The sequence below is a fragment of the Nipponia nippon genome, unplaced genomic scaffold, assembly GCF_047370975.1.
Source record: "Nipponia nippon isolate SJK-2023a ecotype South Korea unplaced genomic scaffold, ASM4737097v1 scaffold_1, whole genome shotgun sequence".
In the NCBI taxonomy this organism is placed as follows: Eukaryota; Metazoa; Chordata; class Aves; order Pelecaniformes; family Threskiornithidae; genus Nipponia; species Nipponia nippon.
The window spans coordinates 22,632,353-22,659,883 of record NW_028262290.1 but is presented as its reverse complement, the minus strand read 5'-3'; the positions used below and the strand labels follow the sequence as shown (position 1 = coordinate 22,659,883).

General features: G+C 39.6%; 1 protein-coding gene and 1 long non-coding RNA gene across 4 annotated transcripts; one reads left to right on the top strand and one right to left on the bottom strand.

Annotated features, from left to right (window-relative positions):
• Positions 1-267: 267 nt before the first annotated feature.
• LOC148057261 (uncharacterized) lies at positions 268-3,741 on the bottom strand. The gene is made up of 3 exons (XR_015699384.1): positions 3,319-3,741; positions 2,949-3,030; positions 268-1,279 (listed from the first exon to the last, which is right to left on the bottom strand). It is a non-coding gene; the product is annotated as an uncharacterized LOC148057261 (long non-coding RNA).
• A 192-nt stretch (positions 3,742-3,933) lies between these two features.
• ATP6V1C1 (ATPase H+ transporting V1 subunit C1) lies at positions 3,934-27,127 on the top strand. 3 transcript variants are annotated; one of them, XM_087748210.1, is made up of 13 exons: positions 3,934-4,058; positions 9,389-9,571; positions 12,084-12,151; positions 14,712-14,797; positions 15,741-15,835; positions 20,004-20,095; positions 21,193-21,291; positions 21,683-21,751; positions 23,131-23,223; positions 23,312-23,405; positions 23,925-24,022; positions 25,200-25,326; positions 26,514-27,127. In XM_087748210.1, exons 2-13 carry the CDS (start codon positions 9,440-9,442, stop codon positions 26,607-26,609), a joined length of 1,149 nt encoding a protein of 382 aa, XP_087604336.1. In that variant the 5' UTR covers positions 3,934-4,058; positions 9,389-9,439; the 3' UTR covers positions 26,610-27,127. The 3 variants fall into 3 exon arrangements, with proteins under 3 accessions (XP_087604336.1, XP_087604356.1, XP_087604346.1); XM_087748230.1 differs by lacking the exon at positions 3,934-4,058 and adding an exon at positions 4,065-4,334; XM_087748220.1 differs by lacking the exon at positions 3,934-4,058 and adding an exon at positions 4,354-4,541.
• The last annotated feature ends 404 nt before the right edge of the window (positions 27,128-27,531 follow it).

The following is a 27,531-nucleotide window of genomic DNA, read 5'->3' as shown; positions in this document are numbered from 1 at the left end:
TTCTGTCTCCTTCACAAAGCTTGGCTGAAGAAAATATACCATTTCTGCTCCGGTTTGCAAACACCTTTTTTCAAAGACCTAAATTTCAATCTTAAGGCTTGTGTCTCCCAGGCAACATCAAGAGAGATTAAAACGCAATGTGCTTCGATAGGTATCTTTTATTAAAATGCTTTCAAAAAGCCACCTCCAGGAAAAACAAAAGTAAATAACAAAGTAATACAAGTTTATTTTCTCTCCACTTTCTTTGAATAACTTTGGGAAAACAGTTTTTTTTTTTTCTCTCATTCTCCTATCAGCTAAACCAACGGAGGCTGGTGAACAGGGTCTTATACAGCACTTGCCCTGTGTTACACAAAACATCATGATCTTACCCCACAGTATTTCTTATTCTCAGATATTTGAATCCTGCGCAACTTGACACTGGGATATATGTATAGCGATATTATTTGTTTCTATCTTTTGATCTACAGATACTCTCAAGCTTTAGAAAATATGGCTTTCCATTTTTTTGGGCTTTACCCCTGCAAATTGTACAGAATCTTTATTTTAGCGCCTTTATCACCAGAATAAAAAAATCCCACTAACACATTAATAAAACTGTGAGTAAAATTCTGATCATGTTAAAACTGATGATAATATTTCCATTGTCTTCAGGAAGTCAGTATGTCTGCTTTTGTTTGTGTAATGTCTGAGGAACACGGCCTCAGAGAAAGCCAGAAAGCAAGGGAAATCTATACCATCTCTGCCAATCTCTGTTGTCTATGTCATCTATGTACCAAAGAAGAACACGTAGCTCTGCAGAGATTGCAGAAAAGTTGGCTACACATCAAAACAAATAAATAGAAAGAAAATGGGTAGATAATCAGAATTCAAATAAAATCTAAAATAAACCCTTAGAAATGTCAAGATATCGAGAGTCACTGCAGTAGAATGAAAAGCTAAAATCCTTTCACCACGTTCATTTTGGAAACACTCATCGCCGTGCGGGAACATGAAATGGAAACCTTGACTCACAAATGAGAGGGTTTCACGGGACGGAGTCCTTGGATGGCTTCTGACAGCAGCCTGCATGGGCTTTTTGGCCGAGGCTCCCGCGCAGCAGGCGTGGATTCCCCAGCTGGGGACTCCCCATCACTGCCTCATCGTGTAAGCCCTCTGGGGATCTTCTGGCCCTGGGTAGTGTTACTTTCATCACCAGGATTTTCGAACGGCAGCAGCTACTTCCATAACCCATCTCATGTGTTCTTGTTTTCACTCTCCCAATCTAAAAGAGCAACCACTTTCCACAGCTGGTAAAAGATCAGGCCTAAGGACAACCCTGCCCCCCTGCCGCCTCTTGCCTAACTCCTAAGTAAGCTTTCTCAATTCTAAGTAATTTTATCTGCAAATATCTCTGTGCACCCCCGTGCACACTCATCAGTCCATGTTTAGCCTGTGCATGAGTTTTCTTGAACAAAATTAAGTCATTCAGATATTCAGAGTTGAATACAGACCTAAGTGGAGAGCTGATCTAAGGTCTTTTTTGACATAAATTTGGGTTGTAGGATGAGATTTGTATGCAGTGATTTAAAGAGAGAATTATTTTTCAAAAAAATACAACAGAAAACAACTGAGGTCAAAAAGACCCATTACAGCCCCCGCCCCCCAAATGAAACTTCAACAAACAAATTTCTCAAGCCATAAAAAAAAAAGTGGGTACTATTTTTTTCAGGCTTCTGAGTCTTCATAAAAATATCCCTGTCAGGCCAGATGGAGCAATATTACAGGCAAGTACACTTATAAAAATATTAGTGAACATATCTGTTTAACCTACCACATACCCACTCACACCGTAGCAGCTCTGTTTTTAAATGTTATTCTTTGCAGTATTCTCCATGATACCATTTGTAATTACTGCACACCTGGCTTGGGTTTCTCAGTGACAGCTCGCTTGAAGACCACGTTGCAGCTCATTGTTACTGTGTGTTTATTTTGAGGGTGCTAATATCCAGATTATTTCATTTGTGTTAATTCTTTTTTCCTATTTTGTTTTCTAGTGAAGAGTTATAGATTGCCTACAGGCCTGCTTTGTACCTCATTGATCTTAATTAACCAAATGGCAAATATTGTAATAAGACCAACCACATTAGGCAGTGGACTTTAAGTGGCAGATCGTAGGTCCTTGCTCTCAGAATCCCCTCCTGTGGTTTTACAAGCATGTTGTCATCATGCAGGTTAGAAATGCTTGCTACTCTTCTGTTAAGTACTTATTTTATAGTATCATTTACTAACTACTCTGTTTATTTATAGAGGTTAATGGCAAGTTTCCGTCTGATAGCTTGGAGCTACGGATCACTCAAAAAAAATCTTATCTTGTTCCAAAAGTAACACAGATAATGACTTGCATTTGCTAGTTAGTGTTGACATATGGCATATATTGCCACATTTTGAGGAAACGGCTTGCAATAATAATGAGAAAATGTGTCTATTGTGAAGTTTTATAATAATTTCCACTGAAAACTGATGTTAAGAATTCAGCCATTAAGAAATGATTCTTTGTGTAATTTGTAATGTGGGTATTTAAAAATAAGTTTGCCCACTTTTAATGTGAGTAAGTTTCTGTTTTACTGAGTTATTTTAGAGTATGATTTTTTTATACTGATACGAGAAAAGTCTAACTAAATTGTACCAGTTGGAGCATGTCAAGAGCATTATAAATGGCTGTGGGCAGTTCAGTAGTGGGAACATTTTTAGAAGCCTCTCATGGCTGAAGAACATAAATGGCTGAAGGAAGACCGACTTGCCACATTAAGAGTTGTTCAACAACATTCACTTTGCACTTGACTAAGCAGAGTTTGGAGCTGCTAGATCTATAAATACTTCAGGGGGAGAAGACCCCTGGACTAGGGGAGTTGCTCCCAGAGACATGCAGCCACATCCTTTCCTGGGCTGGGACTCTGTGAAGTTACCTTTTCGGTATCTGCAATCACATTTGTGCCTCCTCTGTGCTGCAGTTGCCCGCTACAGCTTTAGGACGGCCCCAACTCTTGCCTGCTTGAAAAAAAGAAGCAAAAATAAGAATGAATTGTTTGGTTCACCAAAACCAGCAAACCAAAGTAGTTTGCTTTTTGTGTATGGTTCCTGCTTTCTCCAGGTAATAATGCCAATTAAGATGATAAGCAGTTTCACGCAATAAAAGGAACTGGCATCTCTAGTAATACAGCAGTTTACAACCTGCTGATTTTTATTCAGCAACTACTGTGCAAGGTAACAAAAATGGGTTTCGGTGCCAAAATAAAACGGCAACACTTTCTAAGTCCGTCTTTTCCCACTCTTTACCTGCATGCATGCTGTCTTCTTTCCCAAGACCTTCACAACAGATCAAGAGCTTTTACGTACACACGTACTGACAGTTTTGATCACTGCACTACCATTGCGTTTTCCAAGAGCCGACCTGAGGAAAATTTGCCAACCGCAGCAAGAACGAACACACGCATTCTACAAGCCTGGCTGTCCTCCTCTGCCTTAAGGGCAAAACCGTATAAAGCCTTCGTAACACCATCTGCTTCCTTGTGGTGGACGAGGCCGCTCTGACCCGGAGTGTTTTTTCCCCCAAATTCCCTAATGAAGCCCAGGTTTATCAGCGGTGGCCGAAGCCCGCCGGGCCCTGAGGCGGCCATTGCTGACCAGGCCCTGAGCCGGCTGGTGCCCACTGGAGCCCGACGGGCCCTGCGGCGCCCGTGGCGCCCGCAGGAAGGTCGGCTCGGCGCCCCGAGGAGGCTGGCGGTGCCCGTGACGGCGGCGCTGCCGCGGGCGAGCCCCGGCTGCGAGGCGGGGAGGAGCCAACCGGGCCCGGCCGGGCCGGGTCTCGAACCCGCGGCCCCATCGCCGCGAGCGCCCCGAGCGGACCTGTCAGTCACTGCGCCGCTGGGTCACACCTCCTCCCCCGGCCCCGCCCCGCCGTCTCGTGACCGGCGCTGCGACGGCGTCAGCTGACCCGGCGCCTCACGTGACCCGCCGGCGGGTGTGCGGGCGGCGCGCGCGGCTGCGGCTGCCGGCGGGGGATGGAGCAGTGACGGGTAAAGGCCGTTGGGAGCCGCCGCCGGCGGGGTCCGGGCTGCGGAGGGAGGAGGAGGAGAGGGCTTGGGCCGAGCCGCGACGCGCTCCGAGCGGCTGGCGCAGCGCTCCGGCCTCCCCCCGGCGGCGGCCCGCGCTGGGCCTGGCCTGAAGGGCAGCGCCGGCGGTACCGCGGGGGCCCGCCCGCCGCCGCGTCCCTCAGAGGCTCTGCCGGGCCTCAGGGGCTGCCGGGCGCCGGGGCTGCCCTGCCGCCGCTCTGCCGGGCTCCCGAGAGTCAGGTAGCCGCTGTGGGGGTTTTTATCTCGCGGAGGGCGAAGTGAAAGCGCGGTCCCGGGAGCCTGCGGCGGTGGCTGCCGGGGCAGCTGCTGCCTGCCCGGGTTGTGGGAGCTGTCATCTAATCCCGGTCATCCAGATCAGCGGCTCTGGGGAGAGTAAAGCCATCTCCTCCCGCCCCGTGCGCCAGCCCCAGATTGCCTCCGCACAAGGCATGTGAACTCTCCGTTGTGAAATCTTTCCGGGCGTAGCTCTGGCTTCCTCATTGTGGCTGCCTCTGTTTATGAAATGTGGAGGCAGTGACGGCCAAACACCAAGCATCAGAAGTGATTTCTGAGGGGACGCTTGAAGAAATAACATGCCAGGGACTTAGTGCTGGATGTTGGGAGACTTCTAGGTCACGTTAGTAAATTGAGCTTTCCTGTTGTGCTGAATAGGGAAGAAGAACAATTGCCCCCTCCCCCTAGCCCTGTTGTTTTTGAAAAATGCAATGCAAAGTGTCTTAGTGGAGATTCTCTTTTGACATTGCTATGTGTGTTTCCAGCTACAGCATTGAAATAGCTGTTTAGTGGTTTTATTGCTTAGATTATAGTGTAGTGCATGAAAGATTTTTCTTTGGAAATCCATTTTTCTCTTACTGTCCACTTTCATAATAACATAGAAATTAAGAAGTATAAATTACAGGTAGTAATGTAAAATACATTTTAAATAATATATCAAACTGACTGGGCATTAAGAGTAGTTAGGGCTCAAAATCAGCACAGCTTCAAGGAAGGCTTCAAGGGATGAAATATTTCAAGCATTTTATAGATGAGCTGTGCTTATCTGACTAGCAGAATATCTTGGCAATGTGTTTGTTGCTTAAGTCTCGTTGTAACAGGACATGGAAGATGATTACACTTCAAAGCTATGTTGCGAGTATGCTTATGAGAGAGTGTCAAGGGAAACTCAATGAGATGCTGCTCAGAGAAAAGCATGTTCTAGTGAATTTCTAGTACTAAGCCCTTAAAAGCGAGAACTTGCATTCTTTGTGAGTACTAAACAAGATAAAGATGGGTTAAAGCACTGCTGGTCTTCCAAGATTAAGTTGTGGTTTTTGTTTGTTTGTTTTTTTGAGATACTGACGGTTTGGTCGATCAGTATTAAAATAGTAATTTCATGACCCGTGGAAATTGTAAATATCAAGGTAGCTAGCTTAATGCCATATGTAATCTTGGAATTTCAGAACCTGTTCCTTGAAGTCCTGAACTTTGCTTCAGCATGGTCTATAGAGAGTTTCTTGTATAAACTTTGATTTTTCCTGACTCTTTTTTTGTCAGTTGTATAGCAAACACTTTTTGCTGAAGTTCACAAAAAACACTTACAACAGCACCTCAGAAGCAGCTCCACTCCTTAGTGGGTGGCTTTACCCATATTCAGCTGAACTAGGACCATAGTTTCTACTCTCTTAACATCATAGTGCAGTAGGGTACTGAATGGACAGTGTTGAGGAAAAAAACACCATCTTGAATGCATTAGCTTGATTAACTATACTTGTGCTATAGTATTGAATGTTTTCAAATTGATAGATTTATGTGTTGGAGACAATTGCATTGATGTATGCAGATATCCATTTATAAACATTTCTTCTCTTAAGAGCATACATCAGAAACAACTGAAATCTCAAGGCAGACTATATACCATTATTTGCAGATCAAAAGAATAAAATAACAGTTTACTAAAAAATACCTGTCAATGTACTTAGAAGATTTGAACACTTGGTATTTCCTGCTTTATTTTGTGGTCCTTCTCTTTAAATTTCATGGCATTCATTTTACAGTGGGTCAGTATGTATTTTTTGACTGACTAGCATTTGTTTCTGTTTTTCATACCATTCTGTAGCACTTCTTTCTCCACTTCTTGTTTGTTATTCCCCATAGTTCGGATTTCAAACTCTATCCCCCCTCGCGTAAAACAGACATACAAACAAACATTTAAAACTCTTCTACCAAACTTTTTTTCCTTGTATGTATTTAAAAATACCTCTATTTGAATAGATACTTGAAACGGAGAATCATCTTACTTCCCACGGCTATTGGAAATGGAACAGAGCTTCAGGAAAACCAACCACACAGACAAAAACAGGGAGGGAGGGAGGGAGGAAGGGAGGGAAGTCCTAGCTTAATGATTCCTGGGAGCTACAACTGTTCCACCTGTGCCTTTTCACTCTAAGCAGTAGAAAGAGACCTTAGTTATTCAGTTGAACAATCCATTTTTGCCTCTGTTATTTAGGAATCATGAAGTGCTCTAGGTCAGTGGTTTTTAATCATGAAAGAAGATTTGCTGCAAGTCTGTCAGGTGTTTGTAACTTCAGGCTTGTTTATGGTAGACTTGTAGTCAGAATATGAAGTCTGAAGAGTTGGTCTTTGAAAACTAACTTCAAAAAATTGGAAAACTTTACTTATTGAAAGCAATTATTCTTTGCAATGGGTCCATTAAAGATTTTTTTTTTTTTTCCCTAGGGAAAGATGTTTAGATTTTTAATGGTGAGCTGATTGTCCCAATCTGTAGTGCAGGGAATGAGACCGTGTCATCGTAAACATGTAACTGTTTCCTTAGGTGATATAATCTCTGGAAACTTTATACATATTCTTTAAGGGCTATTTATGTTTTAGTGGAAAACATGAGAATGCAGTGTTCCATCCATTTTACTGAATAGGAGCCTGGATTTCTATGTTATGGCTCTTCTGTGTTTTACTTGGATATTTGTACTCTGCTGCTGCTTGAAGTAGTTCCTCTTATTTATCCAATGTTCATTCCAAAGCCACTTCTAGTCCTAGTGTAGTAAAATACAAACAAAAACCAATTTAAGGCTTAAATACTTTGAGTATGTGTGTCAGCTGTACTGGTGTCTCCCTGTGTGGGTGAAGTTTACTGTAAACTTGGCCGTGTCTTTTATAGGGCCAGGGTTCAGTGAAGTGTAGGCAAACATCGTGTGCAATGGGTTCACTGACTTTGGCATGTGTTAAGGAAGATAATGCATCAAAGTAGTCTGAATAAGAGGAAATTTTGTCTTGTTCCAAATTGTTGATAATTATTAGACCTCACGTGAAGACCCAGTATGTGAGATCATCTGGTTAGTGCTTCCCTAAACAAAGAAGTCCTGTAACATGCTATGTTAATAGTGGTGATGACTGATGTTGCTTTGATTTTTCATGATACCTCCCGGTACCAAAATCATCAGTATGGTATGACCAAGGATTGTTACAGTATGTGCTTTTGAGCATGAGGGGCCAGTGCTGCCTGAGGGGCCGTTGGCGTGGGTTTCAGTCCCCTCTCTGATTCTGCTCTCGGGGACCTCCCACCAGCAGTCAAGGCCACAGCATGGTGGGGGAAGTAGACCCAGGCTTTTCACCTGTTCTCCTCAGAGATAGGACCCCTTTTCTCATCCATACTATTTCCAGGAGCAAAGAACTCCTTATCCTTTCTCCTTTCAACCTGCTTTGGCAACTTGTTAGGGTAGAAGAGAGAGTAGTGCCAGTGAGGAGAGCACACATCACTTCCAGGTCCTCGACTTTCTGCTGTTGAATAAAACCAGCTGTGCAGATGCGTGGCCCTAGCACAGGAGGGTGCCCAGAACTGGGCTGGGTCAGGCCGGACAAGCTTGTGTGGAGTGGGGCGTGTGTCTGGTCTTGTAAATATTCTGATTTCTCAAATACCTCTACCTGCCTCGGCATTGTCTGTATTTAGGATAATAGCACTGCTGTGCTACTACCTGGTAATGGAGTGTCAGACATCATGGAGTGTGCGGTATTAAGAGCCTCGATAACTGGATGTCATCATCTCTTATTATAAACAAGGCCCCTTAATTGAAGGAGGGTGGCTGTTATGCCAGTGACAAGATGTGCGTCATGATATTAATTTAATGGTTGGTAAACTTTCTTCAGCTTTAGGCTTCCTGAGTAGCTGAACAAAAGAATCAGCTAACAGGCCTTTCTTTAGCTCATTTCTAACTTCAACACCCTTGATAACTTGTTGACCCTACAATGATGACACAGATGAAAGACCTATATGTGTCGTTTTGGGCAAAGTTTGCTACTGTGTATTTATTCTTAAAATTACAATATTTGATTCTCTCTCCAAAAAAATAAATTGAGTGCTGTAGTCTGTGCTCATTATGAAATGTAGGTTAGTCTTCACTCTTTCAAAGCTGCTACAGAAGACATTGCAAATGTCAAAATGTGACATTTAGATTCTGTCAAGGTACAATTTGATTTTGTTCTTCACTCCCTTATTAAAAAAATCAAGTAACTCTCAACCAGCTTGTTCTGTTTCTTATTGACAGAAGGACATATCTACTCTTAACTTCTTGAGGTCATTTGCAAAGTGGCTCAACATAATTTGTATTTAGTACCAATACTCTCTTGGCTAATGCCAGTATGTGTAATGTTATTGAGGGTCTGCAATGACAACAGAGATACCAAGACTAGAAAGTGTCCTCCTTTTTGCTGCAATTTTTAGCTGCCAGGAGAACCTTCTTTGTTTGAAAGAATAAACTAAAGTTTATTGGATTTAAATATTTTTTAAGCATTTACTCACTTTAAAACACTGTCTTAATCTGAAAAGCGATTAGAAAAACTATAATGTCAGAGTTTAAGTTTGTGGGTTTTTTCTCTTATGTGTTCAGAAAAAGTTGTCTGTACAGATGCTGGAAAAAATATACAGCTGTGAAAATATGATTTGGGTCCTGTTTTACTGATTTGTTTTCATTTAGATTGTTTGCTTATAATCTTTTGTGGAATTGCAGTTGAAAGAAACTAATGTTGCAAACTCGGCCCACTTTAACTTGCAGGATGGGCAGTTTAAAAAGACTTTCCAACAGGGCAAATATGATTTGGAAGATAGGAAAAAATGATTTTGGAACCATGTGATGCTCTTGGTAAAATCTCTTACAGCAGCTGGAACTGCTCTTCAGTAACATGGAATGAGATGTTTTTCTTCAGGCAAAGCTTTGAGTCTTGAACTAATGGCAGATATTCTTTCTCTCCCCCCCCTCCCTGCCTCGCTTCCCTTCTACTAGCATCTTGCCTCCATCTTCAGAAGCAGAAAGTGTCAAGATAAAGACACAAAAATGACCGAGTTTTGGCTGATTTCTGCTCCTGGGGAAAAAACCTGTCAACAGACATGGGAGAAACTACATGCAGCAACTACAAAAAATAACAATCTTTCTACTAATTCAAAGTTCAATATTCCAGACTTGAAGGTATGTAAGCCCCATTTCGTGTCCTAAGAACTATGTTTGGTTTGCATCATCTTTGCTTCTTTAGGCTAAAACTGTAGATGGGGAATACTTGCAGACTTTTTAGAAAGAACAGCTGACTTTTTCATGATTATGTGTGGATCTAAAAAATAATTTAGACAACAATTATCTTTTTTCTGAAATTTGAAGTTAAAAATTCTTTACTCTGTAAATTTAAAGGTTCAGCAAGCTGCATTCTTTCAGCTAATACAGCAATTTTTCCAGGGACAGTAGTCATACTGCTAGCAGGTGGCTGGAGATGAAAATCAGAGGGAAAATGGAGACTTGTGATCTGAGTATTTAGATCAGATGATATGGTTTCCTTTGATGGTTTTCTGTTTTGTTTCTTTCTTTCTTTTTTTTTTTTTTTTTTTTTACTTCTGAACTGTCTGCTAATCCTTTTCTGGCTGAGATGCAGTAAAAAGGTTCATTTAAAATACAGGGGTTGATCAAACAGCTGCTTCCTTTTCTCTGTCCAGAAGTAACATTCTTCTGTTAGAGTAGTGGTTGTCGCTGGCTGAGCACACCAGTGTGACCTGCTGATGTGTGTTACAGAAAATGGGAAGGAAACTGTTTGAACTGTTACTGTGAGAAGCGAAGAGAAACAAAATCTGAAAGCAGTTTCTCTTGGTTACAATTATCAGGGTATGGAAAAGCTATGAGCCAGTGTATTCATTAGGAAAAGGTCTATCCTAACACGTGAATGTTTCTTGAACAAGAAGAATTGCGAGCTCAGTTTAACTGAGTGAAAGCTCATCAAAGCATATTAAAATGAAGAGGAAAAATTGCCACCAACCTCTGTCTACAGAATGGATCAAGTTCAGGTGGCGTGATGCCTTGTTCCTGTCTCTGCTAAAGCATGGGCCCAGGGCACAAATCGCTTCAGTGTGTCTTTTAAGAGGATCTTCCAGCTGCCATAATTTACTTTCACATTTAGGCTGTCCTGAGTTATTTCAAGAGATACACTAGTAGAGGTAAGAAGAGGGGCTACAACAAATGCCTGTCTTCTCCCAGGAGATCCTTGGACATGAGTCAGGACGCCTTCCAAACTGTAGGGTGCCTACATTTAGAAAAGTTATCACTGAAAACTGATGTGGCCCATTAGGGTTGTAAACGATTGCTTTTATTTCTACTCTACTTCCTAAAAGGGGCAGAAGCTGAGTATATTTTATATACAATGGGAAATAGTCTGACTTCTGTGGACCTGGTAAAACTGTTGATGGAGTGAGATCCTTTAGTTAAAACTCTTTCAATGGGTGATGTAGTTTCCATTGAACAGCAGCCTTATTGCTGAAAGGCTTACTTGTCCTGTGACTTGTAAGTGACTAGTCAGAACATTAGCTTCCTTATTCTGCATATAGCTCAGAAGAAGGTGGGGCATGGAAAGTGATTTGATTGTGATGTCACTTAAGTAGTTGTGCTCTTTTCTGCTTCAAGGCTAAAGAGAACAGGAATTGTGTGAAGTTGAGTGGTCAAATATGTAGAACAAAGATGTTAGACTAAAAATAATGTTACTAGCATCTTGACTAGACAGAAGGTTCACTTATACCTAATAATATTTCAGCAAGAAATGTAAACTGGTAGCTAAAATATTAAAGATAAGAGTCATCTTTTTGGAGGTATCTCCTACTTTCATTGAACAGAATGAACAAATATGTGAGTACTTGAAGAGAGAACCAAAGAAACTGATATTATATGACCTATTTAAAAACAATCACCCTTTGGCTCTTTAACTTGAGCATAGCTATACTGTTTTTAGACTTTTTGATGTCTTAGACCCATTTGAGACTTGTTTATGAAAGAGCTAAACAGAATATTTTACTGTGCTGTCATTTTCATGTTTGAATTATACAGAGTCTGAAATGGTAAGTGTCATCCCTGGCCCCAGAGAGGTATATGTATTGATTAGATTATTAAAGATTATTACATGAAATTAGATTATTCTAGATTATTACATGAAATTAGGGTGAAAAGAGTGAAAGCTTTTAAACAAGCTAGATACTCCATTACTCCAGAAGCAAAAAGTCCAGACTCTTGCCAGTCTGACTGCTGCAGTACTCTTGTATCTTTAAAGTTTTCAACGTTCTGGTTGCTTCCAGTACTGAGATACCTGATTACAGAAATTTCAGATTTGATCTATAGTAGTAAATCAAATGCTGAAGCAAGTGACTTGGAAATGTAGGCAATTCATAATGTTAAAGTTGTTTTAACATGTTTTGGATGGCTGGAATGCAGGACTGAAACTGTGCACCAAACTAGAGTGAGTTAGATCTGATACAGTGGTGCTTTAGGGGTATCTTGAGCAAATGAAACACAGTATGACTTTGTTAAATCAACAAGTCTGAAGTCTTAGAGTACGGTATTTTACGTAGTTCCGCAAAGCTACGTGTTCAGGAGACTTAGCTTTTATTGTTACTTGGTTTTATCTTTCTATGTTTATATACAATCGCTAATGCATTTTGATCTTTCCTTCTAGGTTGGCACACTGGATGTTTTGGTTGGTTTGTCAGATGAGCTGGCTAAACTGGATGCGTTTGTGGAGAGGTAAGTTTATTTTTACTAGCATGCAAAATATTAGAATAATGATGTGATGGCTTGCTGAGTCCTAATAATACACAGGTTATTTCCAGCTTTTTTTGTTTCGTAGTGATCCTCTGCAGGCAGTCAGCAAGCTAAGATTTCAGAGGGTTAAATTGCTGGTTTTCCTAGTATCTGTACTTGCAAAAAAAAAAAAAAATCTGAACTTGTGGAATAGTGGAACATTATGCATTGATGAAGGATGGTTCTCCCTATAGTAGTGCTGTGTGCTGCTGGGTCCTGGAGAGCTGTTAAGAGTTGAGCCTGACAACTGCAGGAAGTAATGATGAAACGGAGTGAAAACTGTTCTTTTAGCAAGTTAGAGTACTATTTACAGACTTTGAGAAGGTAACAACATTGTTTCCTAATCCACAGAGATGATTAAACAGCGTTAATATTAAAATGCAAAACCTATTCATTTTGAAGAAACTAATGGTCCTTTGAAAGTGATTTTGAGCAAATGTAACAATTTCATAGAATCATAGAATCGTTAAGGTTGGAAAAGACCCTTAGGATCGAGTCCAACCGTTAACCTAACACTGCTAAGTCCACCACTAAACCATGTCCCTAAGTGCCACGTCTACTTGTCTTTTAAATACCTCCAGGGATAGGGACTCACTTCCCTGAGCAGCCTGTTCCAGTGCCTGACTACCCTTTCGGTGAAGAAGTTTTTCCTAATATCCAACCTAAACTTCCCCTGGCCCAGCTTGAGGCCGTTTCCTCTCGTCCTATCGGTTGTTACTTGGGAGAAGAGACCGACCCCCACCTCACTACAACCTCCTTTCAGGTAGTTGTAGAGAGCAATCAGGTCTCCCCTCAGCCTCCTCTTCTCCAGACTAAACAACCCCAGCTCCCTCAGCCGCTCCTCATAAGACTTGTGCTCTAGACCCTTCACCAACTTCATTGCCCTCCTCTGGACACGCTCCAGCACCTCGATGTCCTTCTGGTAGTGAGGGGCCCAAAACTGAACACAGTACTCAAGGTGCGGCCTCACCAGTGCCAAGTACAGGGGCACGATCACCTCCCTGGTCCTGCTGGCCACGCTATTCCTGATACAAGCCAGGATGCCATTGGCCTTCTTGGCCACCTGGGCACATTCCTGACTCATGTTCAGGCAGCTGTCGACCAACACCCCCAGGTCTTTTTCAGCCAGGCAGCTCTCCAGCCACTCCTCCCCCAGCCTGTAGCGTTGCATGGGGTTGTTGTGACCCAAGCGCAGGACCTAGCACTTAGTCTTGTTGAACCTCATACAGTTGGCCCCGGCCCATTGATCCAGCCTGTCCAGGTCCCTCTGCAGGGCCCCCCTACACACCTGCAGATCAACACTTCCACCCAACTTGGGGTCACCTGCAAACTTACTGAGCGTGTGCTCGATCCCCTCATCCAGATCATCAATGAAGATATTGAACAGGACCGGCCCCAGTACTGAGCCCTGGGGAACACCACTCGTGACCGGCCGCCAACTGAATTTGACTCCATTCACCACCACTCTCTGGGCTCGGCCATCCAGCCAGTTTTTAACCCAGCATAGAGTGCACTTATCCAAGCTGTGAGCAGCCAGCTTCTCCAGGAGAATGCTGTGGGAGACAGTGTCAAAGGCCTTACTAAAGTCCAAGTCGACAACATCCACAGCCTTCCCCTCATCCACTAAGCAGGTCACCTTGTCATAGAAGGAGGCCAGGTTAGTGAAGCAGGACCTCCCCTTCATAAACCCAGGCTGGCTGAGCCTGATCCCCCGGTTGTCCCGCACATGCCGCATAATGGCACTCAAGATGATCTGCTCCGTGACCTTTCCCAGCACCGAGGTCAGGCTCACAGGCCTGTAGTTCCCTGGATCCTCCTTCCAACCCTTCTTGTAGATGGGTGTCACAATACCCATGTTCACAATGTTCACATAACCAGAACTTGTGGAGCCATCTTCTGTTTCAAGGAGAGAAGTTTTAAGTAGTTGTTTTTAAATAAAAAAGGAAACTATTTGGTATGGCACATGTGAGTAATATTAACATAGCTTTTCTAGTGAGGAAGGCAGGTCTTGAGTGTGAGATCTCATGAGGGCTTAGGACTGGGGTTTCTCCATAGCTCTTCAGTAGTCTTTGGTGTTTCATCGTCATGGTTGCCTTGTGTTTAATTTGGATTATTGATGATTTCTGCCTTACTATATTTTTAGAAAGGGGTTAGGATTTTGAAAGTACCACAGACTTCAAAAAAAGATTGCAATACAGTGAGGTTACACCTGAAGTCAACTCCTGTTACCTGGAGGCGAGGGAAGTAGCCTCACCGTGTTGAGAACTGATGAGTAGCAACACTAGAGAAGGATTCAAATAAAGTTCTGGCATGTGTTTCAGAAGTTGGTCTCCTTCAGATACTGACCCCAGTTTGTGGTCTTGGAAAACTTGTATGTAAAGCAATCAACTCTTCCTTTTTTGATCCAATCTCAGGTAATTTCAGATCAGTTTCATAAATGGTATTTCTCAAAATGGCAGGTTTTTTCATTCTTTTTTTCATATCTTTATCTTTCATTTTTCAGTGTTGTAAAGAAAGTGGCCCAGTATATGGCTGATGTTCTAGAAGACAGTAAAGATAAAGTTCAGGAGAATCTTCTGGCTAATGGAGGTAAAGCGTTAACCACGATATGTGCATCCTAAAAGTGTAGGAGGGAAGGCAATGATCCTGAAACATACTGAATGCTGCTTCTCTGTATGACATTCTGAAAGCTTAGTTTAGACATGGAAGTACTTTTTTCCATGAGTCACTTGCCCTGACACAAATTACAGGATCCAGAATGGCAAGAAATTAGATCTACATGTTAAATACTCACTTACAGAAGCCTTTTGATCCTCTAGGCCTGTACTTTGTCATCACTGGTCTCTGGTGGAACATAAAAAGTACTGTTACTGATCACTGTAAATGTTCTTTGTATTAGTCTGTCGTCTGAATGGGTAAGATTTTATGTAAGCTATGCTGGAATACTCAGTTGTTCCCAAATTGTCCATTTTATTATAGTAAAGAGTTGTACTGGTCTCTAAATCAATGTTTTGTTTTCAAAGCTGTTTCATAAAATTTAACACAGCTTGTATTGATGCAGGAGAGGCTAATATGAGTGGATTAACATGAAGACAAGTGCAGCGGTCCTAATTAACACAGCTATTCTTCGATAGGGGCTTAGAGTAGTCTCTCATAGATAGCTTTACAAAACTGTTGCTTCAGGTGAGCCACATAATCTTTGCTGCCTTGTTTCCCATCATAACCCTCCCTTCTCCCACCCGTTTCTCACACAAAGCAAAAAATAGTTGGTCTTGTCTGTACTTCTTCAGCCATCATTGACTTAGTAGTAAATATCGTTTAGGGTCTACAGAGGTGGAGAAACCAATATCTGAAGGCAGAGGTCACAAATAAATTGCAACTTGATTGTTTTCAGATTTCTTAAGCAACAGGGTCCACACATGTGAAGATCCACAAACAGTCTGTTACAGTACTCTTCTGTTACAGCAATCCTACATGGAATATACATCAGTGTGTTTATTGTCTATCTTAACAAAGTTCTTTAAAATTTTAGTTGACTTGGTCACCTATATAACAAGGTTCCAGTGGGATATGGCCAAATACCCAATTAAGCAATCCTTGAAGAATATTTCAGAAATTATTGCAAAGGTAAGGTGATTTGTTTTATAAAACTTCCCTACTTGAACTTGAGGTATTTGCGCACAAAACTTGGTACTCAAAGCTATTTGTCTATTTTTGTTAGCTTCATGTAACTTTGATAACAATAGTAGTGAACCTGGTAACAATGTCTGTGTTTTAGTAATCAAAGTAGTCTATTAGGATGGGGGTAGTATTTGGAGAGTGCTTCCTGAAGGCCATCATGCTGTTTTTGCTAATTTTTTTTGCTTCCTAAGACCACTGAGTTAACAAATAAATAGCTAGAAAATGATGTTGCTTACATTTAAATTTTGCTGTACTGGCATGCTGTTTGCCCGATGTTCTCAAACTTTGTGGGCTATTAGCAGTGAACCAGGGAACTTATTTACCTTCTGAAAGCTATGGCACTCAGATGTCAGGGGAAAAATAACCCTTCAGTGTTAGATGTAAGGAAAGCTCATTTGAATGTTGTCATGGGTTTTCCCCCTGTCTTTACCTTGGTAAAGTTTTTCACAGTTTGGGGATTTCATTTGGTTTGTACTTGCTGTGAGCATACGTAGGGTCCTCAGCAGTGACTTGCTTTATTCAAACAGCGAAAGAGTTCTCCGTAAGCTACCCTCGCTTTAATACCTTCGCAGCTTTTTCAGGTTTTTTCTTTTCTGTTTTCTGTAATCTGCAGACTGGGTCTTGGAATTATCTCTGTCAATAAAATACATAACCTGGAAAAGAGAAGCAGCTGCTCCGGGTACATACAGAGATAGTCTTTGGTGATGCATGTGTGGGAACTGTAATCGGGGTGGGGATGGGGGTAAATGCTGGCAGACTCATGGTTTGCTATAGCTGCAGATTCTCTAGACGTTAGTTTCTTTCATGAAACTATTAGTTTAAAATTTTTGCGGAGATCACAAAAATCTTAATATATGGTACATAGCTGACTGAGAATGCAACTAACGCTTTCATTTTGGTGTTTTCTTTGGGGCTATCACTGCATTTTGAATTTACTCCACAAATTACACTCAGTAACTATTCCTGGAAGGCATCTGTAGTGTGGAGTTTTGTTGGAAGAAGACTGACTGCCTTATGACTCTTAAGATTTGCTCATTAAAAATATCCCACAGACACAAAATAATAATCTCAATATCTGACACTATTTAAGTACATAAGCTTTTGTGCCTTCAGAAGAAGGTATCAGAATGAAGCATTCAGCTGTTTATAGCAGCTCCTTGGCAGGTATAGGCATGAAGTTTAAGTTGGGAGAAGAGGAACTTGGTGGGGAAAGAGGGATAGAGAAAACATAAGAAGACAGGGTGAAGTGGTTTCTACAAGTCTTACCAAGGAAGTGGTTCTTGAAAAAGTTCCTTTCCTTTGGTTTGGCCTTAAAATAGGAGTGAAAGTTACTGAATTGCAATGAATTACAAAGGAAAAAAAAAACCCACCTCTTTAACTGTGTTTTGTCTCATTTTTGGAACTTACCTGTTGCCATAGTATAGCACTTGTTTTTGTAGCAATTAAGTTTGTTGAAAAAGCAACAGAGAACATGAAGGGATATGCCCTTTATTGAAATATTATGAAGGGTTCAGTGCATATTATCCCGTGTCCTGGAGTTTGCTAGGTAAGTTATCCGCTCGCAGCAAAGTTGTACTCCAGAACCCAAACTTTAAAGTAAATAACTTACATTTTTCATCTAATTTAGGGACCTCACTGAGTTATTAGACTGGATACTAAATGCAGAGAAACAGGTCTGCTGGATTTCAGCCTGAATCATCTTGTTGAGGGTTTCCATTTCTCTGCATGTTTAGCTGTATGTGTCTTCTATAGGGACAGCTTCAGGGACACTTGTGTAATAAATCTACTTTCAAATAGTTTAAAAAACGCTTTCAGTTGCAAGCCACAGATGTGTGTCCATAAAGTGGAGAAGAGAAGGAAGATGACTGAAATCACCTTACGTTCTTGTAGAAGTATCGCCTAGGAGATAATATCACAGGATTTGAAGCAGTTTTGTCCCAAGGCAAAGAGAGTCCTGACATAGTTAAAATCTTCACTTTGGCATGTGATTAGCATGAAGATACACGAAAATTGATAGAGCTACATGCATTAAAATTTGTGAAGCCTCTTGACATGTTGATGTTAAAATAACTTGAAAAGCTTTTCAGATCATGACATGCTACTTTTCCTGTATGGTTTCATATCCTCCTCACTCACTATAGCAGCAGATTCTGATGTCTGCCAAAATGAGAGTAATGGCAACTGCAGTGGGGAGTTTGTCAGTTGAGGAAAAGTTATAGCAGTGTTGGAAACATTTAAAATAAAAGGAGATCTACCGAAACTATCCATCAAGTTTTTTCAGCTTTTAACTTTCAGAAGTATGGTGAACCCCAGTGTCACAGGTTACATCAGTCAAAAAGTTTAAATAACCTTAAATACTCATCTGTTTAAAAAGTAAATTGTCGTGTTTTCAGAGTATTTTGTCTAAAGCATTGTGGTATCTGTAAAGGTGCAAGCTGTCAATGTGTTGCCAAATGAAACAGCCAGAATGTTCAGGCTTTTAATGACTTCTTCCTGCTACAGACAAGTGAACTGGTGTGTTACCATAAACAAGGTCGCTATATAACTAAGTGACGTTGCTTTTAAAAGAGATTTATTTTGTGGAAATAAAGTCATATCTGGATCCCCAAGCTGGAGTGATGTATGCAAACAAAATGTTTTGTCAACAGTCTAAGCCCAAATAAAGGGAGAGTCCCTTGTCTGTGTCCCTTGACTGGATACTTGTCCCTGGGAATTTTTATATGCTCGTACCTACGTACCATAGTGAGGAAGCAGTGAAGGAGGGAGTAGGCACCATTACAATGCCAGACCAATAGTGCTCCACGTTCTTTCAGTTAGCCAACTAAGTGTATTGATTTTAAAATACTTCCTTGTATAGGGTGCACGCTGATAGGAGTATGATTGGATGTTTAAGATCTACTAATTGCTTAATTTGTTTTGTGTTCTTCCACTTGCTGCCAAGATAGCTAGCTGGGAGTGAATAATTTTTGGTAATCATTCTAATTAATCCTGGAGGATGGATTTGAGAAAGATGGCTTACTTGAGCAGCAATGGCAAGCTGAATGTGAGAGTCTGAGTCTAAATAGCAAAATAGTTGGAACTTTGATATGAAAATTCGAAAGATGATTGAAGGCTGCCAGTGATATTAAACATAGAATGCTGCTTCTACTTGATTCGACAGATATATTTATTGTCTGAAATAAATTGGATTCGAGTCTGAAATACTGTTTATCTGTCTACCCTGGAACTGGCCCTGTGCAACTTCAGACATTCCAAAATACATAAATTTTTACTAAATGAAGAAAAGTCTCTATGAAACGGATTTTTCTTTATAGTTGTAAGCCACTGCCAGTGTAAAACAGCAGCATAAAAGATGGCTTTATGAAGGGAGATGGTGGTATAATTTATTGTGTTTTCCTTTGCAAACATACAGAATGGGAAATAGCTCTGTTGGGGGAAAAAAAGACATAAAATAATTGTGATAATATTTAGAACTGTAAATAGTAACAGCCATTTGGAATCTGGCAGATGATGCGTTTAGTTGATATTCTGTCTTTGAGTGACCAAGGCTGTTTATCTCAAGGAAAGGTAAAAATTGCAAATTCAGTGCAACAGAGTCTCCTTTTAAGCTGTAGATGACGCAAAGCATTAATGCTTTGGGTTACTTAATTTTTGATGTGCTACTCAAAACTGTACCATCATTCTTGTCACTGAAACTCTAACGAGGGAAAAGTGTACTGAGAAGTGAGGTAACAGCTGGAGGAAATGATACCCAGCATTCTCAAGTGTACTTCTGTCACAGTAGGGAGGTAAACTTCAAATGATCTCTCCTGTCAGTGGAGATGGAGGGTGGTAGCCTCAAGGTGATGGAGAAATGATCAGCGGGATGTAGTAGCACGTCCAGTTGATACCAGAAGATGTGTAACTTTTATTATTGGCTGATTTTCCTTTAAAGGATTTCTAACTTAGAGTTTTCTGAGTTTTGAATAAAGTTTGTCAAGCACTAGAGACATAAACTTCTTAACTTGTGTATTTTTCTAAGTTCTTGTTGGCAGAACTAAGCTTTGAAATTGAGAAATCATTTAAAAACTGTTCTAGTTCTCTAGACGCTGTTCCTTTTCTTTTTATCTTTAAGGGAGTAAACCAGATTGACAATGATCTGAAAGCAAGAGCCTCAGCATACAATAATCTGAAAGGGAATCTTCAGAATTTGGAAAGAAAGAATGCGTAAGTCACATTGTTTTTTGCTAATGTAGCACAGGAAAGCTATCTAACAACGAAAACTTAGTAATGTGTGAAGAGGTACAGGCTCTAAACTTAATGTATTTTTGAGGTGTTTATCAATCTTGAATAGCAGCTGTCATAAAAGAACACTTATTTCCAGCTGACTTGATGCTAATAGCTCACTTGTGATTGATAAGCAATTACGAAATACACAAAAGCATGTACAAATAGTATCAGTTGCTGGAGCTTTTGAGAGAAGCTTGCTGTTAAAGTGCTAACACTGCTGCTTAGGTGTCTGTCTAAACCAGGAAGTCTTTCCCTTCACTCCAATTTATGCTTTAAGCATATCACTATTATGGGGTTTCTTCCCTCAAAATTAACCAGCAGAAAGACAGCTGTTGCATACATGCAGATAATAAATTAAACAAGGACTCTGTGCTGTCTTGTCATGTACATGTGATGATCATATGAAATACAGTTGAGGTACAGTAGTTCTGCTGTGCAAGTATGGTTGATTAATTTGACCCAACCCTACCATTACAGTTAATGGTACAAGCCTGCTGACTGATTCAGAACCTTGTGTCATACTAATGATAGCCATTTTATGAGTGAGCCTGAACTTCCGTCTTAAGCCGTGGTAGTTTGTCAGCTAAGCCCCATTAGATCTGTGTATGTTCTTAGTCTTTTGTGAATATGAGGCAATATGCTGCCTTAAATTTTTATCGAGGTTCTGTATGTAGGTCTGTACTAGGTTAGTTGTAACTCTGAGGCTCCATATACTAGACTTCACAATTAATGGTTTTAATGGTTCTTGTGTTTTTAAATCACTTTTAAAAAGAGAACTTGGCTTCTTAAGTGTGTGAGGTATTTGGAATATGGAAATGACGCACAGCGGTGCAGCTACTGATAAAAACTTTTGGTGACTTTAGACAGTAAGATATAAAATGCATATAAGGACATTTTGTTTGCTCTCGTAATAGTCAATGCTTAAGTAAAATATATTTTTGAAAATGTTACACTATCAAGCACTGGAAACTGTCGTCCAGACAAATTCAATTCTTAAACATGTATTTACTCTGGCTGTCTTTGTTTCTCTGCAGCGGAAGCTTGCTAACCAGAAGTCTTGCTGATATTGTAAAGAAAGAGGACTTTGTACTTGATTCAGAATATTTGGTCACGTTATTAGTGATTGTACCGAAGTAAGTTTATTGTTTGTCCTAAGAGCAGAATAAAATAAGAAATTTAAATGAAATAATAGATCCCACAACCCTATAATACTCTAAGAAAGGACATCTGAATTTCTTTGGGGTTTTCCTGGATGAACTAACACAAGCTTTTGGATGCTTAGTAGAGGCAAATGAGCCTATGTACCTGTATTCCATTGTTCACGAGAACTCATCATAAGGAATGCTGAGTGCTCATGAATTTCTTTAAGCAACTGGAGATCAGACTTATGTATTTCTGACAACCTACACCTGGTTTGGAAGATGTGATGATTAAATGTTTTTAGCATTTTTTGGAAAAACTTGATCCGTTAATCTAAGATTTTTACAGTACTAGAAGTCTAACCATAACCTGTGTCTTCTCTAGGTTAAATTATAATGACTGGGTTAAGCAATATGAAACACTAGCAGAGATGGTTGTACCACGTTCCAGCAAGTAAGTTGTTAAATGCTAAATCTCATATTTCTGTGTGCTATATTTTTTTAAATGTTCTTTATCTGTAGTGACTTTGAATTTTAAAGATTGGTCAAAAACTTGTCAGAATATCTAGCTTTATAGTTTTATCTGATGAAGCTTGATTATGTTGTAGTTAAGGAAAAATTCAAAGGATTTCTAACTCTAGGGTTAACAAAGTTATCAAACTAACTTATGTGGGAATAGTAAAAGAATTGAAAAGTTAATCTAGTTCAGGTCAGGCACATTCAGCTTCAAGCTAGTACATGGTGGGGTTTAGCAACAAATAATTAGCTGCTAGCCTGTAAGCTTTATTCCTGTATTCAGAGGACTTGAAACAAGTTACGTATACTCTTTGAAAGCTGCTAAAGAATGAAGAAGCGGAAGTGTAGATGGTTTTCTTGTGTGCAAAGAAAAGTTACTTGTTTCTTTTGGGCTAACAAAGGTCCTTGGTACCAAGCTGGTGCTTGGTGTCTGTGGTGGGCAAGACTGAGGCCAGGATTTGGTAATACCGTTAAGCAATCTTGTAACCACACTGAAAATAAAGTCAACATTTAGCACAAAGCGTTGCTATGTTTTTAACTTTAACTGACAGAGTAGGGTTTTGATCAGGCAGATCTGATATTACCAGCTCTATGCCAGTAATAAAATCTGAACTTAATCTGGCTAAATTCACATTTGAGTTGGATCGACTTAAGCCTAGTGGGAGATCTGCTAATGATTCTTAGGAAACCATGACCTAGGGATAGCTTAAGAAGAGGTGACTTGTTAAACTGTTGGATAATGCTTGTATTGAAGACAGTATGACACTGAGGAACAGTCTAAATCTCTTCAAGCTTTTTTCCTAAGGTGAAATCTCAAAATAAGCAGTATTGTCTTGAACTGTAAAACACTAAATTTAGGGGTCGTCTTTACAGTCTAAGAAACACTTTTTTTTAATCTACCTATGCCTTTTTAGTTTGTGTCCTTTTCTATTTTAAATCCATTTCCTTTTTCTTTAAAACACCCATTTCTAAGAATTCTGTAGTCCAAACTTTTCAGTGTTAAACCAGCTTTAATTCCTTTTTCTGTAAAATAATTTTAACTTGAGCAAATATCCAGACATGTATGAAGTGTTTCTGAGTGGTGAAGTCTCTGAATGTGAAATGGAAACTGCCATCCTTTAGCAAATGCTCTTATTACTTCCTTTGTAAAGTTTCAGTTACTTTCTGTATAAGGCATTTAATTTGGGAACTAATCCTGTGTGATTATCTACATTTATGTTCTTGCCTAGTAGCGATAAAGTACAACTTAAGCTACCGTATATCAGATCTGTGGTGACTTGAACCTTATTAATTCTGACACTTTTTTTTTCTGTGTAGTGTACTCTTTGAGGATCAAGATAGTTACCTTTGTAATGTCACCTTGTTCAGGAAGGCAGTGGATGACTTCAAGCATAAAGCCAGAGAATACAAGTAAGGCTTATTTTGTGTGTGTGCTGTCTCTCGTGCATTGAAGGATCTCTAGATAGCCACTTCTGATTTTATTCACTTCCAAATGCAGATTTATGGTCCGTGACTTCCAGTATAATGAAGAAGAGATGAAAGCGGATAAAGAAGAAATGAATAGGCTGTCAACTGACAAGAAGAAACAGTTTGTAAGTCTGTATAAACTAGTCATTATAGAAACATGAGGCATCTAAGACTTGTTATTGCTACATAACAATTTCATGAACTTGTGATTCTGAGAAAGCATTGCAAGGATGACATGACGTAGTCAGCTTGCCACCCAGCTAATCTGCTCAGGGATAAATGAGTTTCGTGTAGCATAAATGCTCCTCGCTGTGTTGAACCAAGTGCTGATATTGCAGCTGATAATATATGAAGTTTGAAAATGGGCAAGCATTTGAATGAAATAATCAGATATTACTAAAATGATCATTAATATAGTTAGCCCACGGCAGCTGAGATAGTGTACTGAAGAGACAACAGAAGTCTCATTAAATTTCTCTTTATTTAGTATCGAAACACTCTTGAGCCATTATGTCCATAGTGAACTCTGCCTTTAAGTTGTCTTTATTATCATGGTACAGAAATGGAGTATCTGCTCAAACATGCTTAATGGGCTGAATCTTTTCCTGAAGTTTGAATAACTTTCCCCCCCTTCCCTTTCACAGGGGCCTCTGGTTCGGTGGCTGAAAGTTAATTTCAGTGAAGCTTTCATTGCATGGATTCATGTGAAAGCACTACGAGTTTTTGTTGAATCTGTTTTAAGGTAATGACGTAGCCCTGAACAGTACTTTTCTTCCCAGACTTTGTAAGAATTTACATCTAGCTTGGGTTTACCAAACTGAGGTGAGTGAATGTCACCCTTCTGGGAAGGAGGAAACAAGAAGTAGGGCAGTAAGAACAGCTGATGGCAATAGCCCTTGTTGCCAGCTGTAGAATATTTGAGGTAGATATTTGTGTATCTTGCCCCTTGGATAGTCTTTCCACCAGTGCTTTAGGAATTACAGGTACTCTGTAAGTTGCAGCAAGGCATTTCTGCTGATTCGTAGCTTGCTTTGAGCTGCTTGTAAAAAGAGCTCACTATATCTTCTATTTAAGTGGGAAATGTGAGTCGTTCAGAATGAAAAGTATTTAGGCTTTGAGTAATATAGCTTAACATCTTGAAATGTATGCTTTTTCTTTAAAACATGCCTTGCTAAGAATTTTGTAGTCTAAACTTTTCAGTATTAAACCGTTCAGTATTCTAACTATAAAATTTCTCTGCTTTTTTTCTTCATCCCTATTCAGGAGTATAGTTACTAAGGTGACTTAAGAACAGCTGTAGTTGTTCTGCAGAAGGAAGGACCTGGATTTTTTTTGAGTTGAAAGGACTTCTGCCTTAGTCAGAAAGGTTTTTTCTTAGCCTTTTTGATAAGTTATCATTAAAGGAGACAACAAGAGAAAAAAAAAACCCATTAACTTGCATTCTAGTCTGTTTCATAGCTGCTGTGGGCTTATTTTGAAGACAAACTTGAGTAAGGAAGAAAGCTGAACTTGATTTGAATATTGGCAAATGTTTCCACACACCTAGAAAGCAGGTTTGAGTGGAGACTAGATTCTCCCACCTCGTGGCATAAGCAGTCTTGCAAGTAAACTAATTGGAATGTTCAAAATGCAGTCTAAGACTTCAGGTAACTTTCAGTATTGTGCTAAGTACTCAAGGATTTAAAATGATTTTAAAAGCGTTTAGACTTCTGTTTTGTTATTTTAAACTTGAAGAAAGAAGTTCTACTTTATTGATGCTTTATGAATTGTAGAAACAGAATGGTGTTGCAAACATGAAAATGAGCAAAATTTCCTCCTCAGCAATAGGATTCTTTCTCAAAATAAAACAAAATTCTGCTTTGAAAGATAAAAGAAGGCTTACTTCAGCATTTTCATCGTTTTCTGCTTGACTTCCTCAGGTATGGTTTGCCAGTTAACTTCCAGGCAATGCTGCTTCAGCCTAATAAGAAAACAATGAAGAAACTGAGGGAGGTTTTGTATGACTTATACAAACACCTTGACAGCAGTGCAGCAGCTATCATTGATGTAAGTATTTTTGTAACTGCTGCTCCCCTTCAATATTGGGTTTAGTCTGTTTAAACAGAAAAAAGTCCCTTGGCTTTATTGGAAAGCTACACCTCTCCATATTTTCCATCATTCTCTCACAGTACAGAAAACTGTCCCCTTATAAAAGTGCCACTTCTATTTTACATTTTTGCAAAGCACATGGTATTTAAAGTTGCAACCAATGCATTTCATGAGCTGTCTGGTATAAAAGTCTCATGTAATTTCTTCTTGCTGCATTCTTTCCTACTACCGATGGAAAGAGATCTGACAGACTGCATGCATGTTTATATCCTCAAAGAATTCAAACAAAGTCAACTTTGATCTGAAACTAGGCTTAAGGAACTTGAACACATTTCATATCTTTTTTGAGTCCAGAAGGAATACATAAATTGTCCACAGTCTACAGTAACAGTGGCCTTAATACTGAAACAACTTTGTTGTTGTCGTTGCATTGCTATCTTTGTTTTTAAGTTAACATAGCTGTCCTTCTCTGCTGAAGGAGGCTGAATTGATGTCAAGATGGAGTCCCCCTTTCCTGTAGAGGTCTCATTTTCATGTTTAAAACTGGTTTGCTGGGAGGCTTATTCTATTAATTTGTTTTGTATTGAAAAGCAGTGATTTTCGTAGTTAAAGATTAACTAAAGACAGATCACACAATGAGTTCAGTTGAATTCAAAAAGACTAAAAATAATCTATCTTAATGTTATATTTAATGTAATGTTTTTCCAAAGTATTTCCAGGCCTATTTGGGGAAAGGGGATGTGAGACAAGGTGAAAATTAAAGATGCTGAACTTCATGTAACTTCCTGGATCATTTGGCACCCTATAACATTCTTTTCATAAACAGCCTGTATTTAGTCATAAAACATAATTGCACTACTTTTCCTTCCATTTAGTGGCGGTGTGTTTACTATAGCAACAGATGTGAATTATTGATACAAAGCTACTTAGACTTTGTAAAAGCACTTGTACTTCATTTTGAAAAATACTGCTGTTCATTTGTCAAAGTTCTGATTTTGTCTGCTACTTAGAGACACTTGAATGTGAAAATTTAAGCTTGAAGCCTTGCCTGGCCTATTTGCTTCTAAAACATGAATGTCTCATCTACTTCTAAATAGGAGACTGAATTGTAAGAGTATAACTGGTTTCAAAACTTTTATTTGCAGGCAACTATGGATATTCCAGGCTTAAACCTCAGTCAGCAGGAGTACTACCCATATGTGTACTACAAGATCGATTGTAATTTGCTGGAATTCAAGTAGAAGTTCCCTAACATGACAATCTTCTCAGTGTTGGTGTAAACAAACAGAAGTGAGGTTGAAGTACAGTAATACTTTTAACACTCTACTAATCATATGCTTGCTTCTTATGTTAGGTGAATTTAACACACAGTGGTCCATCTCTAGGCATTTTGTTTTTAAAGAGCAGTGTAGGTAATCTGCTTTTAAGCAATTATGTCTGTAAATGTATATTGAGAGAATTGAAGTATTTATAAACAGAGTGATTTATTTAAGGAAAAGCTCATTCCTCTTTCATATGGTGGTCTGTGTTAATTCCATTTACCATTGTTTATAAAAAAAACTTGTTTACAGAAGAATAGTGTAAATGTCCATGGCCATTTTGTTCATTTGATTTAGTAGATACAATTGTGTTAACGTTGTTGAACTGTGATGTAAAGTATGTAAAATTGGTATGAAATTGTGCTTTCTGAATGGTTTAAAATTACAATCAAAGCACTGTAAACACAGGAAAAAATAAACATGCCTGTGCAAATGTGTCACTTTCTTGTACCACATATAACTGTGGATCCCTGTGTCTAAACTGAAGCAATGTATATTAAGTCTTCAAATCAATGCTGCATCCTGCATGCAGTGGTAAAAAATGCCATTGACTTCAGCACAAATACTTTTAAGAGATGCAGGTATTACTTTTGCTTTGTGCAGAAATGTTCAAGTATGTTGTTTGGCCACCAAAGCTATGTATGAATGTTTTATCATGTTTAAGTCTTCGTGACTCTAAAGAAAAGATGAGAGATGATTATTGGGAAGATGGGAGTAACCTAGGATGCTAACAAGCTAGGCTGATCTGGGTTTTTTAGATAATTTATTGTCTAATAATAATAATAATTTTTTGTTCTTTTTCAATCAGTTGAAGCTTGGGACTACTTTATGGCTTTGAATACTG

Bases quoted from the DNA above. Each gene is read 5' to 3' on its own strand.
- ATP6V1C1 (XM_087748210.1), top strand. From the start codon at position 9,440: ATGACCGAGTTTTGGCTGATTTCTGCTCCTGGGGAAAAAACCTGTCAA. The intron at 14,798-15,740 runs GTAAAGCGTTAA...TTAAAATTTTAG, and splicing joins GAATCTTCTGGCTAATGGAG to TTGACTTGGTCACCTATATA. The intron at 15,836-20,003 runs GTAAGGTGATTT...TTTATCTTTAAG, and splicing joins TTTCAGAAATTATTGCAAAG to GGAGTAAACCAGATTGACAA.